This window comes from Leptopilina boulardi, unplaced genomic scaffold (genome assembly GCF_019393585.1).
Source record: "Leptopilina boulardi isolate dan_hultmark-lab unplaced genomic scaffold, ZJU_Lbou_2.1 LbouV2_377, whole genome shotgun sequence".
Lineage (NCBI taxonomy): Eukaryota > Metazoa > Arthropoda > Insecta > Hymenoptera > Figitidae > Leptopilina > Leptopilina boulardi.
In genome coordinates, this window is record NW_026137948.1 from 2,363,339 (window position 1) to 2,378,268 (window position 14,930).

The 14,930-nt window shown below is 25.9% G+C and overlaps 2 protein-coding genes across 2 annotated transcripts in view; one reads left to right on the plus strand and one right to left on the minus strand.

The window, feature by feature from the left end:
* Positions 1–4,928: 4,928 nt before the first annotated feature.
* On the minus strand, positions 4,929–8,404 carry LOC127287956 (39S ribosomal protein L54, mitochondrial). The gene is made up of 2 exons (XM_051315115.1): positions 8,184–8,404; positions 4,929–5,314 (listed from the first exon to the last, which is right to left on the minus strand). Exons 1-2 carry the CDS (start codon positions 8,278–8,280, stop codon positions 5,007–5,009), a joined length of 405 nt encoding a protein of 134 aa, XP_051171072.1. The 5' UTR covers positions 8,281–8,404; the 3' UTR covers positions 4,929–5,006.
* Positions 8,405–9,512: 1,108 nt separating this feature from the next.
* LOC127287936 (exportin-2) overlaps positions 9,513–14,930 on the plus strand; it is a 78,753-nt gene continuing 73,335 nt past the window's right edge. Inside the window, exon 1 of the mRNA XM_051315086.1 lies at positions 9,513–9,715. Within this exon, the coding sequence (XP_051171043.1) occupies positions 9,631–9,715 (85 nt within the window). The 5' untranslated portion in view covers positions 9,513–9,630. The remainder of the gene's footprint in view (positions 9,716–14,930) is intronic.

Here is a 14,930-nt window from a genome sequence, read left to right on the forward strand (position 1 = left end):
TTTCTTCTTCTAGGGTAAGTGTACCAATTATGGCGAGTGCATCAATTACGGCGCGTTCATAAAAAATAACTATTATTACTATTATATTTAATATAACTGTTGCAAAATGATTAAAAAAAATTATTTTAATCCTTTTTTGATACAATTACTTATAAAGATGCACATTTAAACAATTATTAATTTAATTATTTGAGATCAAATTTTTTTCCGCGCCGCAATTGAAACATTTTTAAGATTTCCATTGGCACCAATTTCGGCGAGCAAAGTATCTTTAAAATACACGTAATTATGGTCACCGAAACTGATACAAACGCGCCGCAATAGAAAATTACGGTATTAATTTTAATTTCTCATATTTGTTTAAATAATTGATTTTTATAAAGTTAAAATTTTTTTTTAATATCTAAATAATATAAGCTTTTAGTTTAATAAGTCTTAAATTGCGTTTATACAATAGAAATGTCGAATTTTCTACTTCAAAGGTGTTTTGATTCGAATCGCTCCGCAATTAGTGCATTTATTCTAGCATTTATAACACCGAAAAGATTTCAAGAAAAAATTATTCAATTTTCCTACTTTCGTACGAATGTTTTTGACTCCTGGCGTAATCTAGAATAATGTATAGAAAAATTTGACAATTTTATAATAATTATAATCTTTAAGGTCTTAGCTTTAATTTGCATTTTTGAAACTTAAAAAATGTTTTGTGGTTCCTGAAATATGTTAAAAAAGGTACGAGCTTGTTTTTCTTCAACTCAGTCGTCGATCATCAGTTTTCGCCGCCTCGCTGCTGGGTTGTAGAAAAACATACTCAAACATTTTTCAGGAAACTAGTTGTCCCACTAAATACAAAGAAAAATCTATCAAAGCGAATTATTAAAAATTTTCCCATTCATATCCAATTATTTGATAAAAATTCTATCAAATTCTATCAAAACTAAATTATTACAAATTGTTTCTATTCCTATCAAACTATTTGATGGGAATTTTATCAAAAACGAATTATTAAAAATTCTTTCCATTCATATCCAAAAATTTGATGAAAATTCTATCAAATTCTATCGAAAACGAATTATTAAAAAATTTTTTTATTCATATCCAACAATTTGATAGAGATTTTATCTCTATCAAGACAAAGTAAAATTAGGTAAACGACAAAAATTTTTATTTTTTGGTAGATAATAATAACGTTAGGTGGCGCTTAATTTATTTACAATTTTTATTTTAATTAAGCATATTTAAATCTATGTTTAAACACATGTCATCAGTATGATTAAAAATAGTTTTCTTATTGATTCATGTATCTGCCCTTTAAGAAAAAATACGCCTACAACATAGGAAAGTAATAAGAAGACTTACAAATGTGATTTGTTTTTCTTGATCACATTCTTTATGTCGAGACAAGATAAAAGAAGCTGTACGGGTTGTCAATTTGTATTTTGAATTCGCAGTTGAGTTATTTTCAATTGTGCTACCTACTTCAATATTGGGTCGAACACATATTCCACCATTATTAGGTATTTTAATTATTTTATTATTAACTTATAACAATTATTTATTTATATATTTTACATATCAACATTTTTTTCATATCGTTTTTTAAAAATTTTAATTAATTATTAAAGTTAAAATCTTCAGACCGACAATGTTTTTGTCCATAAAATTTTAAAATGATATTGAAAGAAATTAAATTGAACTTATTTTCAATTTCTCCAAACCGATACAAAAAAATTGTACAGAAATGGAACTTCTGATTAGAATTCCATTTAAATCCATTTTAAAAACGTCTAATTCTGACTATTCAAATCCATTTTAATAATCTGTATATTAAATTCTATCAAAATCGAATTATTAAAAATTGTTTCAATTTCTATTCAACTATTTGATGAAAATTCTATCAAATCCTATTAGAAATAATGTTTGAAATTTTTTTTTCCCCACTTTTATACGGTGTTCATAGAAAAATTCTTTCAAATTCTATTAAAAATTATTTTCTGGAAAATCTTTCCATTTCTACTATACGATTATTTGATGATATCTGCTTTTTCCTCACTTTTCTTTAACATTTAATTTTCAACAAAGGTGAAAATCTCGTTATTTTTTATTTCTTTAAAATTTTAAATTTCCTTACATTAGTTTTACTTTCTTGATAATTTGTCTTCAATTGTAAGCTGTACACACCGTTTTTATGTCTGATGAGGATTATATTGTTATGGTTGAAACGAAAAAAAAGAAAAAAAAAACAAATGTGTTTTTTACATGACTCAGAAATAATAATTTTTTTCACGCATGTAATTCTCCACTGAGTGATAAATTCAGTAATATATAATGCGCTCTAAAGAAAGGGATCTAAGAAGCAAACGAGTTATAGATTATGTTTATGATAGTTTTACCTTAATTAATAGGTCTTCTTTGATTTTGTAAAATCGAAATCAATTTTTATTTATTATTTTGGATATAATGAAGACTTATAATCAAAATTTTTAAAACATAACCTATAATTTTTTGCTCTTTAGGTCCCTTTCTTTAGAGCGCGTCACATTTATTATTAATAAGTTATTGATTTAGTAGTGTATATAATATATGTATTGTATTCTTAATAAATTATTTCCCTTGTTATGTTATAGGTTCCCTTTTTCACGATGTCCTTACTCACTTACAAGATTTATTATCTGCTTTCTATTATTAATGAATGTGACAGCCCAACTAAATTTTTCAACTGGGTGGGGTAAAAGAAATCATAAGTTGCAAATAAAAAGAAATTCTATTTATTCCTCAGAACTTCGTTTATCAATGAAGAAACTGATTTGTGTGTATCGACTATTAAATACAAATTAATTAATGTATATTTCAAAATTGAATAATAATCACGCTTATTAAACAACTTTTTTTTATTTATAAATTATTGTTTAAACCTATCAAAATTTTGAACTAAAATTCAAATAAATACAATTTTTTAAACCAATGTTAAATGAGGTGTCATTTCAAAGTGAACAAAAACGGGATTTTTTATCAAAAATTGGTATGGCCAATATTAAATTTCAATAATTTTAGAGAAAATAAATATCAGAAACACCTAAAATACACGCAGATAATCGAGAATTTTTAACACTTTTTTGATCAAAATTTTTTTGTGGATTGTCTTTACAGTGAAGAACATTTTCTATAAGAATTTAACTTCTACCCGATTCTCGTAGAAGAGAAACAAATTTTTCTTGTTATTTTTTTTAAGAAAAATTCCATTTTTTTTAAGAAAAATTCCATTTTTCTCAAAAAGTACACTAGTTATAAAAAAATTTCCTAAATAAAAGTTGTTCCGCTTTAAAAGATGTAAAAAAATGTCTGTTGTCATATTTATTATTTTCCAGTATCAGTAACAATACTATGGAATTATTAAAAAAAATAGCAAAATTAAACGCGCTCAAGCGCGCCAAATTGAGTATTTAATTGTTTGTTATAAAGAAATTAAAGATTAATATTATCAATAATAATTTAATTTATTAGAATATTATTACATATTAAATCATAATAATGAAAATTATATGTTTACAGGCCTCGGATTATACGACTTTTTCCGACATTTTCTCAAAAATACGACTTTTATCGACTTATTTTAATAAAATGCGACATTTTTTTTACATTTGAAAAAAAAAATGTAAATAAAATACATTTTTTTAGTATAAAATTTATATCTTCTTCAGATCTTCTTCAATTCAATTATTTAACAAATTTTGAACTAAAATGATTCTTCACTAGATTAATTATTATTTTTAATAATTTTAATGAAATACATCACAAATTCAATTATATCAAAATTATTTTTCAATTAAAATTTTTAGGAAATTTAACAATTGTTTATAATTTAAAAAAAAATATCACAATAAAATTAAATTATTTTTTGAAAAATTTCAATTCAAAATAAACAAAAATTCAATTATTACCCGAAATTTAAATTCAAAATCAATTAGAAATCCAATAATTATAAAAAATTTTCAATTTAAAATTTAATTATTTACCAAGTTTTCAATTTAAAATGAAATAAAATTCAATTATTTTCTAAAATTTCTATTCAAAATTAATTATCCAAATTTTCAATCAAAAATGAACTTCAATTAAATTATTATCCAAAATTTCAATTAAAATTTAATTATTTCTCAAAAATTTTCAATTTAAAATCAAAAAAAATTTCATTATTCTCAAAAATTTGAATTCAAAACTAATTGAATTTTCAATAATTTGAATTTAAAAGCATCTAAAATTTAATTATTTCGAAAATTTTCCATCGAAAATTTTTTTTTTGAAATTTAATAATTTCAATTATAACTCTAAAGAAAATTCAATTATTTTTAATAAATTATCAATTATTATAAGTTTATAGCCCAATAACCCTCATCTTTGTCCTTCTCTTATTAATCAATCACAAAAATGCGTAAAGTAAATACTTTATGCACTGTTAAAAAAAGAGGCACTTTGCACATAGTTTTCAGTGTGTAAAATTCAACTTTACAGGTTAGTGTTGCAAAAATTTTTTTATAAAAACAAATTAATTTTCTTGAAAAAATTTTATTGAATTGAATTTTCACATTGGTGGTGGAATTTTTCATAAAAGTGATAAATGAAAAAAATCAAATAAAAACGGAACATTTTTGTGTGGCTGCCGGGACAAGCGACCACCGGAACTGAGGAAACCTATTACTTTTTTTCAACTAGTACAAGTTTCCTTCTTGAAACTTGTGAGTGAAGAAATTCAACAAATCTTGACAACAATTTGCTATTATCTATGAAATGGACCACAAAAGGTAAAGAACCCCAAGGGTTTTGAAAAATGGATGAAAAAAATCTTTCATTTAAGACAGTTATATCTAAAATATCGAATATAAAATTAATTTTAATTGAAATGAATTCAAAATTTAGATAAATCTCAAAAATTTGTCATAAACTTATTATTTTATTATTCTTAACAATAGTCAATGTTCAAACGATATAATAAACTATTTTATATTACTTTAAAATCTTCTTAATTTTGACATTTTATTATGTCTTTGCATACCCAATCTTCTCAATCTTCTCCAATACGCTTTTGTATTTTTATCCATTTCTTCGAGAGGAGGAAGTGGCCCAGTGCGAATGTTCCAAAGCCAATCTGGATATTCTGAATCTGGTTTAATTTCAATGTCTTTACCTTCCTTGAAAATATTACTTCCGCAAACAAAAGTAAGTAATTTATTAACATCGGTTTCGACTGGCAATAATTTTTTCGTAGCTGTAGGTCCTAATTTTTTTCCCGCTTTTCCTTTTTTACCTAGCGAAAGATCTGTAAACATTTAAAACTTAATTAAAATAATTTATAGTGGTAATATAATAATTTTAAATATAAAATTTTTAGTAAAAAAATTTAAGGATTTATAAATATTTATAAATTAAAATGTTCATAAATAAATACAAAAAAACCTTAAATAAAAACTTCAATCATTTAAAAAAAGAATACAGAAGAGTTTAGCAACTTTTTTTTTTATTATTTAACATCCTTGTAAATTAAATATCTTTAACAATTATAACTTTAAAATAAAATAATTCTATATAAATTCTTGGAAAATTAAATTACTTTTGAAATTTTTAATTTAAATTATTAAAACTAATGTCAAAACTTTTAAGTGTAACTGTTTCAAAATTAAATTATTTATATTAAATCGAAATAATTATATTATTTAAAAAACCTATGCGAATATTATGCTTCCACTTATCAATTTATGCCGCATTATGATTAAATTGGATTACGTTGCTTAGGAACTGAAATTATGCTTTTTATGCTTTTGAAAATTGCAAATATTTTTTGTTAGAGGGACTTTCTGGTTTACAGTTGACAAAAAAGACGCATTTAAAAACTTTTATTGTAAGAAAAGTATTAAAGAAATTGCATAAATTCTTTTTGGACATTGTTGCACATTAAATTGAGAAAATTAAAAAAAAAATTTTAAAGTGTATTTAGTTCAATTTTGTAACTGTAGGTGGCGTCATTCAAAAGGTACCCTTTTTTGGTGCACTTGATTCCGGACAACCAGTAACATATAAATTCAAAATTCAAACAGGAATCACTTCATAAAGGTTTATTCTATACAATAAATCTATAAAACGATTTTTTAAAAGTTTTTTTAAAATTTTTATGTACATTTTTTTCACAAATTCGCAAAAACGCCGTATTTTTGGGGCAATTTACCCCCGTATAAAATAACAGGGGGTATAAATATAAAATTTTAAAGGTTTATTCTCTAGTTTTTTAAATAAGGAATCGAATGATCATTGGTTTTTTAAAATAGGTTCGGTAGATTTCGAGAAAAGCCATGCACAAGTTTGAAAAATTTGTTTTTGAGAAAAACGCGTTTAAAGTTTTCATAACATAATACATTGAACCAGGACTGTCAAACGATTTTTGATTACAACTTTTGTTTTATTTTACATATTTTTCAAAAAACGTTTTGGGACAGTAATTTTATGCTACGAAGGGACATATTCAAGCAAAAAAATCGATTTTTTTGAAATTCTAAACCATAAAGTCCTCTTAATTAATACTATTTCAAATCCATATAACTTTTACAAAACTTTATGTATTTTAATTTGTCGATAGGCTTTTTTGTTCAGTTTTTCATGTAGTTTTTAATGTAAAAAAAATTTGTAACCCTTTTTTCAAACTTAACCCAAACTTTTATTTCTTAATACCTTACGACCCCTTAATTTTGTTTATTTTTATTTGATTTTTTCCAACAAAACTGTAAATAAATATAAGAAAGGAACAAAATTGGGTTTGAGAAAAAAATTTAAGAAAACCAATTTTTTTGCCCTGTTTTTCATATTTTCTCGCAAACCCAATGTTGTCCCATTTTTATATTTATAGTTTTGTTGGAAAAAGTCGGTTTTCAAATAAAAATAAGAAAAAATTTTTTTAAATAGGCACAAGGGGTCAAAAATTAAAAATAATACTCATGAATACAACAATAAATATTACTGTGACCACTTTAAATAGTTCTTCAGTCGCTGTTACTTTCAGAACTACATGTCTTCAACATAAGTTTATGGATTTTAATTTATCAATAGGGTTTTTTGCTGGGTTTTTCGTGTATTTTTAAATAAAAAAAAAATTAACACTATTTTTTCTAAATTAACTCTTATTTTTAATTTCTAACCCCTTATGCCCCATTAAAATTTTTTTTTCCTATTTTTATTCGAAAACTGAGATTTTTTATAAAAAATCTGTATAAATATAAAAATGGGACAACATTCGGTTTAAAAGAAAATATAAAAATCAGAGCAGAAAATAGATTTTATTTACATTTTCTCTCAAACTCAGTGTTGTTGCATTCTTCTATTTATACAGTTTTGGTGGAAAAAATCTCAGGTTTCAAATAAAAAAAAAATAATAATAAATAAGGTGGCAAAAGGCGTTAAAAGGAAAATAAGGATTAATTTTGAAAAAATATGGTTACAAATATTTTGTCATTGAATACTACATGAAAAATTAAACAAAAAATTCTATTGACAAATTAAAATACATCAAGTTTTGTAGGAGTTATACGGATTTGAAAATAACAGTGTTACCTAAAAAAATTCAACCCCTTCTCTTTTTTATAATTTTTTAAAAATGAGTTCATATTTTAAGATTTTGTTACTTTCATATAGGACAACAATTTATTAAAGTATCAAGACAATTCCGAAACATTTTATTGTGGGTGTCTTTTTTCAGAAAATGTCGCATATATAAATTATGTATTTAATACAATATACTAAGACAACTATTTTAAAAAGCAAATATAAAAATTTATTTCTTTTGTGCAAAAGGTTATGTTATTTTAAATAATGTAAAAATTTAAGTGGAAAATTAAATATAAAATTGAAGTTTAGTATTTAAACAAAAAAAAATCTATTAAACTTTAAAATTGAAAAAAATTACAACTAATTATTTAACTCTTTTTTTAAATTTAAGATTATCAATGATACCGGCAGATTGACTTAACCTCAAAAATCTTTATTATGAACATTTTTTTAAATATTACTCTAACATACAAATAACATATATAAACGTGTGTTTCCGAAACGTTCAAATTAGAATTTTATTTTCTATAAATTTTCTAAAAACATTCATGTCCCCATGGGTAAAATATGATAAAATTAACTACACTTTTTCTTACTTTGAGCGGCATAATTTCGTTTAAAGAAAAAACATTCTACGTTGGAAACTATATGTTTTTGAAACATAAACAGCGTATGACCAAAAGATAATCTCATATTTGATTATATTATGACTAAAAAAAAAAATTTGAAGAATTTCTTTTAAAATACAAAATTATTTTTTTTTATTCCCTTCAAATGATTTCTTGTCAAGACAAACTATTACCACGAAGTAATAATAAGGAGACTCAACTCTGTATTTGCCATCTGTCAAGGTTACTGTACCATAAGTGACATGTTCGCTAAAGGGAATTAACTTTCGAAAGAGAGCGCATGTGTAGTGTAATATACTTGTCTCTCTCTAACTAATTGGAAAAGTGCGACTGAGAAAGTTGACAGCATTAGACTGATGATGGCAACTTTCTCAATCTCACTTTATTCATTAGTTGGAGGGAGACACATATATGACACTGCACATGCGCTCTCGTTCGAGAGTCAATTCCATTTAACGAACAGGTCACTTATGGTCCAGTCACCCTAGCCGGATTCCGATAATATAAACCATTATAGTTGAGTCTCCTTATTATTACTTCGTGGGCCTATGTAAAGGGGCCGTCCCATGACAACGTGAAACACCGGCGTAAAAGCGGAAAGCATATAAGAACGAAAGAGATAGTATGTAAAAGTATATGTCTGTCTTTCTTTCTCTCATTATTTAACGCAAAAAGCAGCGTTCGAGCGTGTTATGATAACGTATAAGAGTAAGAGAAATAAAAAACATTCTTTATTTCTCTCACTCTTATAATAAGATCTTATAATATCTTATAATTCCCGTAACCGTCTTTTAATTGTGCGTTGAAAAACGGTTGTGGAAAACATTGACGTAACCGGTAACCGTTTTTAACGCACAATTAAAGACGGTTAAGTTGAGTTCAGAATGAGCACAAAAACGGTACGTTTTAACGTTAATGTGCTGTCATCGCCCATTTAAAATAGCACTGTGTTAAAACGTATGTACCCTCTTGGCCGTATATGCCTACACTTTTTTGTCCTTTTCTAACTCACCTGTTGTCATGGCAACACGTGCGTTAGAAAAGAACAAAAATGTGTAGACATATCTCGCCACGAATGTACCATTTTTGTAGTCATTCTGTACCCAGCTCACGGGAACTTACATATCCCGTATCCGACTTGCTTACCCGATTTAGTTGTGCTTAGGCCGATATCGATGTTAAAATATCGATAATCGTAAAAAATATATCGATAACTTTCGATATTTGATATCGACATCACATCAGCAGTGTGGATTCGCCTTTAAGATTACACTGTTCATTGGCCTCTATATGATGCTAACTATTCCAAGGTTTTAAACATTTTAAAAAGCCGGTGAATCTTAACTGATTTCCTAAAGAAATAATTTTGTTCTTTTTATTTTATTTTTGTGATTGGTCATTTAAATCAGTAAAAATGGAGATAACGAGTGAAAATTTACAAACTCTTAGTGAATATTTAAAACATTCGTTAAGTCCTGATGTGAATATTAGAAGACCAGGTAAAATAACCAAAATTGTGTTTGTTTTCGATTGCAGATTATAGTCAAAATTAGTGGGAATGCATGTTATTACTATTGTTAATTTATCTTGAAACATGGTTATACTTTATGAATTCTGTTGAAAAGAAAATAAGAAAAAATGAATTTGTAGTTTTATAAAAGGATGCAAGTATAACATAACCTTCAATTATCAAAGGAGTTTCGTATATAGCATATTTTTCAATTTTTAAAATATACACAGTTTCAGGAATCGAATTTTGTTATTATTAAAAAAGTATTTAAAAAATAATAAAAACTATCTTTAAAACAATAGTTATTTTCTTCTATAATTTTTTAACAGCAACGCGTTTAAGTATTTACACTGACTGAAAATCAGCACTGATTGAAAACTACATATCAGTAACGGTTTTTATTTTTTTTACATTTTGTACATCAGGTATTAGAACATTTAACAAAGATTTTTCTAGAAGCTTAACTTTAAAAAATCGATTTTCAGAGATATTGATGTGATGATATTTTATTCAGACACTGATTTTCATCCAAGTATTGCATCAAGCATACACTGTTAGAAAAATCCAAAGGAAATTTGATATATTTGCATATATACCGTATGTTTAATTTAAGAGGGAAAACCACATTAAGAGGCACATTTTTATGAATTTTTTTAGATTTTTTTTTAGGGAGAATTAATTAAAATTCAGTGACAGTTGGGCATCATTTTATTGTGCTTTTGAACAATCTTTGTACATTTTTTTGACCAATTTTTACGAGAAATAAGGTAGTTGTAATCGCTAATAGTTATATTTTTTCTCGACTTGCGGGACTTGTAGAGTAAGTGCATCAATTACGGCGCGTTCATAAAACATAACTATTATTACTATTATATTTAATAACTGTTGCAAAATAATTTAAAAAAATTATTTTAATCTTTTTTTGATACAATTACTAATAAAAATGCACATTAAAACAATTATTAATTTAATTATTTGAGATTAAATTTTTTCCCTCGCCGTAATTGAAACATTTTTAAGATTTCCATTGGCACCAATTTCGGCGAGCAAAGTATCTTTAAAATACACGTAATTATGGTCACCGAAACTGATACAAACGCGCTGTAATAGAAAATTATGGCATTAGTTTTAATTTCTCATATTAGTTTAAATAATCGATTTTTACAAAGTTAAAATTTTTTCTTAATATCTAAATAACATAACTTTTTAGTTTAATAAGTCTTAAATTGACTTTATGCAATAGAAATGTCGAATTTTCTATTTCAAAGGTGTTTGGACTCGAATCGCGTCGTAATTAGTGCATTTGCCCTAGTATTTCTAATTTTTATCTGAAATAAAAAATTTTTTTTTCTTACATTTTTAACTTATTTTCTAAGAATATGAACCGTAATCCAGGTGAAAATATTGAAAATTAAAAATTTTGAAGGTGTTTGAAATTTACTTCAATTTTCATCGTTTTATTTCTGTAATTGTGCAAAAAAAACCCTGAAAATGATGGTATCTTCTTAAATATCCGTTCATATATTTCATAATTTTTTTTGTCATTTTGAGAAAATTGGCGTTTAAAAAAATTATCGAAATCTTGAAATTTAAAAAAGTTAACAATAAAATATAGTTCTTACCGATTAATCTGCAATTCCAGCACCATATTCCCTGCAAAAAAAAGGCGCATTCAAAATTATAGAAATGTATTTTAAGGAGGGTGGGGGGTATGGTTAATTCGGTGTAAAAAGGCACTTTTTTAATAATTTTTTTCGCTGATATAAAGTGTGTTACTTTATTAACTTAATTTCCACATATTAATACAATATTTTAAGTATATTTTCCTAAATTCTCATTAAAAAATATTGCAAATTAAACGAGTGATGTAACTCGCAACAGAAACATCTGAATCCAAAAAAAATTTTTTTTGTTAAAGGAGATATTTTTCGAGGTAACTACAAGAGGTTTTTTTTTTGATTTTTCGATTTTTCGCAGCACTTAAAACTCAAAAACCCTATTTTTTCGCTAAAAAATAGATCTATTTTTTACTGTATAATTAATAATTATTAAAAAAAAGCTCTCGTAGTTACCTGGGGAAGTAAGTCAAGAAGTACTGAGCCAAATTTCAAAACGATTGGTTCAGTAGATTTTGAGATACCGTGAACACCGACTTAAAAAATGTCATTTTAAGAAAAACGCAATTTTAAATTTTGACAATTTTTGGAATCTGACTTCAGATTCGTAATCAGCGACCCCAAAACTAATATATACACATCAACGACATCAGAAAACATTCAGAAATGTCCGTAAATGGTTAAACACAAACTCAATTCAAAATATCCTAAAACACAGCCCGCGGAGCAACCAACACTTGAATGCTCAAATACTCATAACTTCGTCAATTTTGCTCCAATCGGTTTGAAATTTTTTTACAATATTCTTGAAATATTATACATTCAATTAAAAAAATAAAAAAAGCCTGTGAAGTTGAAACCGTCAGATCAATATTTTTTCAATTTCTATGTTGCATTTGTTTGTCCACAATAAGTCCACGTTTGTCCAACAAAAATTTTCATTTGTCTATCTTTTGTTTAAAACAAAATCAAAAAATTGTTTTTTCAGATTAAGAACCACTAAAAAATGCAAAATTAACGGTTTTAACTACACGTATCGTTTGTCCAGGGATAGTCCACATTTTTTGCAACAAATTTTTTTTTTTTTGGAAAAAAGAATACAGCCCTTGATCTCTATGATGAACTTTTAACAATACAAAAACTAAAGATTTCAACGAAATTTAAAGGATGGACAAATTAATTTAAGGGTTGGACAAACGCATTCAATGCTTGGACAAACAAAAAAAGTTGATAAAAGATAAAAAAAATCAATTTGTTTAAAAATTAGCCACTAATGAGTTAAAAGTTCGTCATAGAGATCAAGGGCTGTATACTTTTATTCAAAAAAAAAAAAAAAAAAATTTGTTGCAAAAAATGTGGACTAACCCTGGACAAACGATACGTGTAGTTAAAACCGTTAAATTTGCATTTTTTAGTGGTTTTTAATCTGAGAAAAACAATTTTTTGATTTTTTTTATAAACAAAAGGTGGACAAATGAAAATTTTTGTTGGACAAACGTGGACTTATTGTGGACAAACGAATGCAACATAGAAATTGAAAAAATATTTGAACTGGTGGTTTCAACTTCACAGAACTAAATAAAAAAAAATGCAAAAAAAAATTAAATACCATACCTCCCCTTAAGGTGGAAGTCTGGTCTAGCCGAGGGTTTCTTCTTTCAATAATATTATATATTTTTGTTACATAAAATTTTTTTACACAAAAAGGAACATATGGAGAAGAAAATTAAAAAAAATATATTTGTTATATAAATATATATATAGATATATTAGTGTCAAACCTAGGGGGTCGTTAAAATTGGCGGCAGCTCTAGAGTTCATAAAAAATGTCTAAAATAAAAATCCCAAGAATTTTTGTTTAAAATATAATCGTAAAATGCGGATGAACCTCATTTTGCAAAAAAATAAAATTTTTTGTAAAAAATGTCAAGAGAATGAAAAAAAAGTGGATGAAAAATTTTGTCATTTATTTTGCTCTAACCTTTTTTTATAATAAAAATTCATAAATATTCGAGGTTCATCCGCATATAAATTTAATTATTTTTAATTGAAGACTTATTTCTAACTTCTAAGTGTTTGTGAAAGTTTATTATAATTGTATGATAGCCCGAGTCGAAATTTGAATCCTTTTTAGCTTCTCCTGGAACCTAAATAAACCCTACTTTGGATCTTTTAGACTCCCGTAGGCCCTCCTTTGAATCCAATGGTGGAGAAAAGGGAAATTTGTGACTGGTTGAGGAAGCTAAGGAGGGTCTAGTTCGATTAAAAAATACAAAAAAATAGAAAAAAAATACTTTTTTAATTATTTTGGAGTGAAAATTCCTGAAGTGGATCACCAAAATTAAAGATGTACTGTATTTGCTTGGAAATATAGAAAATATATAAATTATCATAAGTTGAAAAACTGCCTCAAAGGATTTTTCAAAAAAATTAAATTTCTTAAAGTTATAAACAATTGAAGTTTTTTGTAGTCTTAAGTTAAAAAATAAATATCTTAGAACTAAGTGAACGGATCTTTATAAAAATTGGTATACTGACACAGAAAATGATAGTGTTTTAGTTGAAAATTAAAAATGTTTGATTTTTAATAATTGTTATTGCAAAATTAATTGTTTATTTAAAAAATAAACCATGTTCTCGTTGTCTTAGAAAGTTGATCGAAAGTTTGTTGGAAAGGGAATTTCATAAGCATTCGAAAAACGTTTTAAAATTTCGTGGATCGCAATTAGCAAAAGGTTATCGCGTTTTTTGTGCGGCGCTGCGTGTCTCTAGCGCTAGCACGCAGAATGTATTTTGCTCAAAAGTATGTAAACTTGCAAATATCTCGAAATGTACAAATTTTTATAAAAAATGTTTAAGACAAAAGTTGTTCCTAACAAAAAGATCTACATTTGTGAACCCAAAAAATTAGTTGTTTTTGTTAAATAAAATCCTCTAATTTTCAGAATCAAATTAGCTTCGAATTTCTAATATGTTACCCCAAAAACCCCATAAGTCGCGATTTTTTAAATTCACTTATTTGAAGAAAAATGTTGGGCCCAATGTCTAGGATTCTATCTAACGAAATTCCGATAAGTGAAACTTCGGTAAAATAAAGTATCGGTGAAATAAAAATTCTTCTTCTCTTTGTCTTAAAAATTTAGCTAAGAAGAATTTCTGTTAAATGACAATTCTATTAAGGGTATGTGGGAAAACGACGTTTTTTTGTGGTTTGAAACTTTCTCTGAAATAAAAAATGGTTTCAGTTTAAAATTATGGAGCAATGATTTTGTTTGGTACAAGGAATCTCGCTATTCTTCACATTTACTATAACATAACGCAAAAATAATAAAAATGAAGCAATAAATAGTAAAGTAATGTGTTTTATCATAGTTCATTCAGTGGCCACTCGCTCGAATTGGCGCTGTTCCCATGGAGCACTGACACACTCACGCAATGTCTGTGTATGCACCGCCATCTTTTTTTCATTTTAGTTTAAAAATGCCACTTTTTAAACTTCATTTTTTAATAATTTAATGCAAAATTATGTATTTTTCGGAGAACAGCGAGATTCCTTGAATCTAAATCTATCATCCCTCAAAATTTTAG

Coding starts and splice junctions, on each gene's coding strand:
- LOC127287956 (XM_051315115.1), bottom strand. CDS start 8,280: ATGAGATTATCTTTTGGTCATACGCTGTTTATGTTTCAAAAACATATA. Junction 5,315..8,183: donor ACGAAATTATGCCGCTCAAA/GTAAGAAAAAGT, acceptor AAATGTTTACAG/ATCTTTCGCTAGGTAAAAAA.